General features: G+C 46.7%; 1 protein-coding gene across 1 annotated transcript in view; it reads right to left on the bottom strand.

Moving 5' to 3' along the window:
- Positions 1-632: 632 nt before the first annotated feature.
- The window catches only part of LOC142959276 (small G protein signaling modulator 2-like), a gene marked incomplete at its 5' end in the record, with an annotated part of 6,224 nt that continues 1,875 nt past the window's right edge, over positions 633-4,981 (bottom strand). Inside the window, 9 exons of the mRNA XM_076100521.1 lie at positions 633-721; positions 875-1,042; positions 1,985-2,081; positions 2,365-2,474; positions 2,710-2,792; positions 3,144-3,268; positions 3,414-3,800; positions 4,158-4,340; positions 4,428-4,556. Of these exons, the coding sequence (XP_075956636.1) occupies positions 633-721; positions 875-1,042; positions 1,985-2,081; positions 2,365-2,474; positions 2,710-2,792; positions 3,144-3,268; positions 3,414-3,800; positions 4,158-4,340; positions 4,428-4,556 (1,371 nt within the window). The remainder of the gene's footprint in view (positions 722-874; positions 1,043-1,984; positions 2,082-2,364; positions 2,475-2,709; positions 2,793-3,143; positions 3,269-3,413; positions 3,801-4,157; positions 4,341-4,427; positions 4,557-4,981) is intronic.

Here is a 4,981-nt window from a genome sequence, read left to right as displayed (position 1 = left end):
TTGTGGCTAAGTCTTCTGCTCCTCTGACAATGTCGTATGTAAATCCTGCGTTACATGGAGGAGTCTGTCCAACACTGAGAAGCCTTTCTTACAAGCATCCAACAGGTTCTGGTTCAGAGTCAGGAAAAAAGGAGGTGGGGGGGTAGGACGCTAGAAAACTGGAGTATTGACAGCGCCGATGTGTTTCGCAGTGTGTGTGTGTGTTTTCATGCACCCGAGCTCTGAAGAACTGGAGGGGGGGGGAGTGGACTCAAGGATGTGTTGACAGTGCGATCAAACTCACAAGCATGCAGACAAATCCACATGTCTGAACGGACACCATGGGCATTCCATGTGAAGGGAAAATGTAAACAGATCGAGGGCCGAGCTCCAGAGCCGAGCCGCCGCGTCCAGCCCCGACCTCCAGCCCCGACCTCCAGGGGCCTTCACCTGGGCAGGGAGGAGACCTGGACTCCCCGGACCCGACTCTGGATACGGTGGAGGCCTGGAAACACTCTGGTCTCTCTGAGGGAAGAGAGGAGGAGCCGAGGGTCCTGTAGTTGGACCCCTCTGCATCCTCCCATTCCTCCTCCTCCTCCTCCTCCTCCTCCCATTCCTCCCCTCCTCCTCCTCCTCCTCCTCCTCCTCTATAGTCACTTGTTGTCCATCAGAGACTGGACTTTGTGCACTAGCTCACGTGCTACCTTCAAGATATGCTGGACATCGTGACGCTCAGCCATCTCTGTGGATCAGACACACTGTTAGAGAGAAGACCTTCCAGTGCGGTTGTTTGGAACAGGCATCAGCATCAGACAACACATTGTCTCAACTCATTTGTTAAAGCACACAGGAGTCTTTAGAATGATGGATATGCACAGTCAAGCCTGTTTCTTACCATTGAAGAACTTAATGATGTCAGTGAAGTCCATGTTGTTGTCCATGATGATCTCACGGTACACTGTGACCAGGGCCAAGGCCAGAAAGAGGACAAAGTGCTGCGAGGAAATCCTGGGAGCCACCCAGATCACCTCCCACACCGCAAACACATCCTCGTACAGAAGCTCTGTACACGCACACACACGCACACACACACGCACACACACACACACACACACACACACACACACGCACACGCACACGCACACACACACACACACACGCACACACACACACACACACACGCACACACACACACACACACGCACACACACACACACACACACACGCACACACACACGCACACACACACACGTTTATAGACAGCATATTGACTCTTCGATCAGTGTTTTTGAAGAAGCAATACAGTGGTGCAGAAATACTCCAATACAAGTACAAGTCATGCACTTTAGTACTTGTATAAAAGTGCACAAGTATAATATATATCCAATAATGGAGTTATAGTTCTTAATGCAAAGAATCACTTTGATGTTGCATCTCGTGAGGGTGGGGATAATCTTAACTAATATGCTATCAGGTTGCTTAATCTATAATAATACAACATAATTCATATGTTAAATATATTTTGTATCCCTAATCTGAAGCTGCAAAGTAACAAGTAACTACTAAAAAGCACAATACTTCCCACAGAAATGTAAAGGAGAAAGTTAAGTACAAACAAGTCTGAGGATTTTATAAAGAAGATGAAATAGTTTTTAGATGTTTTAGTAACAGGACGTCTTAAAAATCTACATTTGAGTAAATATTTTGCAGCAAATCAAATAGTTTACAGGATATTAAACCTTTGTTTCTTCATCACACTTTTAATACTTGACTTCTCTCTTTACAGGGCTCATATAAAGGTAATAAAGTAGTTCGTGAACATGAGATGGTTTATTGTGTTTTACTGGTTTCTTTCTGATTCTTCACAGTTTTGGTATTTTGTTCGTACGTCCTCTGGTGTTTCAGAGAATAATGCAACGAACAGCACGTTGAGCATGAATGCCTTTTTAGTGCGACTGTGATGAGGTGCAAACTACAGGTCAGCGAGGGTAGAGGATGAGCTCACCTCTCTTGAAGTCCAGCAGGAACCAGCGGTAACAGAAGTAGAAGTGAGTGTAGTCTCCATTCTGCTGCATGAGTTCAAACAGCTCCGAGTCCAGAATCTGACATCAGAGGGAGAGCAGAGAGAACGTTAACACACAGAGACACACACACACACAGAGACACACACACACAGACAGACACACACACACACAGAGACACACACACACACACACGCGCACACACACAGAGACAGACACACACAGAGACACACATACACACACACACACACAGAGACACACACACACAGAGACACACATACACACACACACACACAGAGACACACACACACAGATAGAGACACAGACACACACACACACACACACAGTAAGAGTGATCGGTCACCTGGATCAGTGACCTCATGTTGGCAAAGTGTGTGTCCATGGCTCGACCATTAGGGAAGTTCTGATTCATCCTCTTCATGAGCTGAGTGAAGCAGCTGTAGGCCAAACACTCTGACACACAGAGGAAGAACAAAGGCTCATGTAGCCCGGACAGCACGCAAACTCGTTCACATTTCTTTCTGTTTTTCAGCAACAAATAATATTTGAAATTGAGGATCAGGATTAATCTGAGACTAATTCACGACCAGTTAAAAGTTTGAATAAATGAGTCATTTTAGTTTCAATTCTGTAGCAGCTCCTTTACAACAATAATTACAGAGATATAAAGAAGATTCTTTGTTCTCACCGTCATCCAGGATGACCATGAGCGGAGCGAGCAGGTCACACATGCCCTGAACGTAGCCGATCTCTAAATGCTCCCACACATAGCTGCAGACGAGGAGGAGACGCACGACAAACGTGAGCCAACAAATCTCACTCAAAGACTGTGTGTCTGCCAGTGGTTGAACTTCAATGCACATTTTAAAATACAGTTTTATTTTTATATTTTATTTTCACATATAAAACACTGGATGCACTAATAAGATACAAACCACTGTCAGAGATCAAACTCCTCCCCTTTTGATACATAAAGTACATAAGCTCCACCTTGATGAGAGTGGTGAGAGTGAACCAGACCAGTAAAGGTGTTATATATATATATAATATACAGTATTTATATATATATATATATACACACCTTTAGCAGTTTTAATTGAAGGATCTCCTTCTTCTACAAACCTGCACATGATGTTGCGTAGCTTCTCCAGGTTGGCCGTGGTGAAGTAGTAATAGTTGCGGTCGCAGCGCTGCACGTCTTTGTCTATCCTGTGGAGATTGAGGGCGACCGTGTCCAGCAGCTCGATCTGCATACAGAAAGCAGAGTTGTCAACATTAGCAGGTGTAAATCACAGCTTTCTTTAGCCTTTAAGTCACGATGTCGCCCGCTAGTTGCAGACTACAGATCGATAAACGGTGATGTGAACAGACCTATTCAAACACTATACACACCGTATATGAGGAGAGCGACGGCGATATCGCCTCTGTAGCTGCTCCACTGGTCACCAGTTTGTCCAGCTGACTGCACAGCCTGTCCTCAGTGAGAGGACCCATGCAGCCCCCCAGCACACCTGAAGTCCTGCCCTCCTCCCCGGCCCCCCCTTCCTCCTCCGTGCTCTGACCGTCGTCTATGCTGGACAGGATCTGGGAATGAGCAGAGGTCACCGAGTAGTTCCTGGAGGAGGGGAGACCCGAGTCGGGGGAGTCGAACTCCACCAGAGGGCGCTCCTCCGGAGGCTGGGCTGCGGGGGGAACCAGGGCGGTGATGGTGGGGGTGCCGTCCTCTCCGCTGGGGGTCTCCTGGCTCCCTGCATCCGGCTCATCCACAGACATGAACACCTGCAGAAGAGAGAGACGTGAGAAGAGAGGGCAGTGACGCAGGCTGCTGGCTCAGACAGCAAATCACAGCATGTTGATCGCTATGATTTCACCACCGAGGTTGTCAATACAATACGATTTATTTCTGTTCTTGGTGAATCTGATTGCTCACATTTATTCCCACGCTTTTTAAACCAGACACAAATAAACGTATAGTAATCTGTCTTTTTAAGACCAGAAGAATGCACAGAGAGCCTCAGAAGACCATTTGATGGCGTTCCTCTTTAAGTGTTCCAGTTGCTCTGATGTTTTACGGGTTATCGGTTGGTTTTGTTTGGCTGCGTAACAAACATTCTTTATCTTGCTTTAGTTCTTCACCTCGTTGCTGAGCGTGGAGTCTCTGTGGACGAGTCGCAGGACGTGGCTGTCGATGCTGCTGCCCGACGACAGCTTGGCAAAGATGGCCGACTGCATCTCCTTCTCCCTCTGCTTGACGATCACCTCGCAGGCCTTCCACTCACGCATCACCTGCTGGTAGCGCTCGCTGATCTTTGCGTCAATCTTCACACAGAAAAAGTAAATAAAAATCACACATTGCTTTTTCTTTTTCAAATGCAGAGACACACGAAGAGACGGCGTTAGTTGTACCTGGCTCGTGTCCTTTTTGCCCATCCCAAACTTATAGTGTCCCAGCAGGAAAGGCCACACCTCCTTCCTGATGTCATGCTGCACGCCGCCATAATAAACCAGCCTCAGCAGCTCCAGCTCCTTATAGTTCTACGCACAGACCAGAAGAAGAAGAAGAAGAAGAAGTAGAAGTGAGTGCTGAGAGGAACAAAGAGGGAAGAGGAAGTGCATCAATAATGGAAGGAGAGGAAGAGTGATTGTGACCCGTTGAGAGGGAAAAGACACAAACGAGTGCAGAAAGATAAAGCGCACAGATATGAATAGCGTGCAAATTAGCAGCGATGGCTTTTGTTGGAGTCATTGAAAGATCACAGCGGCTGCTTTAATAGCCACGATGGTATCACACTGCGCTCTGTAACGAGGACCGAAACTCATCAAATCTCCATTAGAGTGAAGAAGCAGCACGCGAGTCCTGACTTATAACTAATATACAGGAAAGGAGGATCCACTTTTTAATATACGAGGGGAGGACGGAATGATTTAAGTGAAGCTTATCTCACTTTATAAATATATTA

Source organism: Anarhichas minor, unplaced genomic scaffold (assembly GCF_050575085.1).
Source record: "Anarhichas minor isolate MPS153535 unplaced genomic scaffold, ASM5057508v1 ptg000026l, whole genome shotgun sequence".
Classification (NCBI taxonomy): domain Eukaryota; kingdom Metazoa; phylum Chordata; class Actinopteri; order Perciformes; family Anarhichadidae; genus Anarhichas; species Anarhichas minor.
Note: the sequence above shows the minus strand (reverse complement) of the source record. Positions and strands in the feature narration are given on the sequence as shown.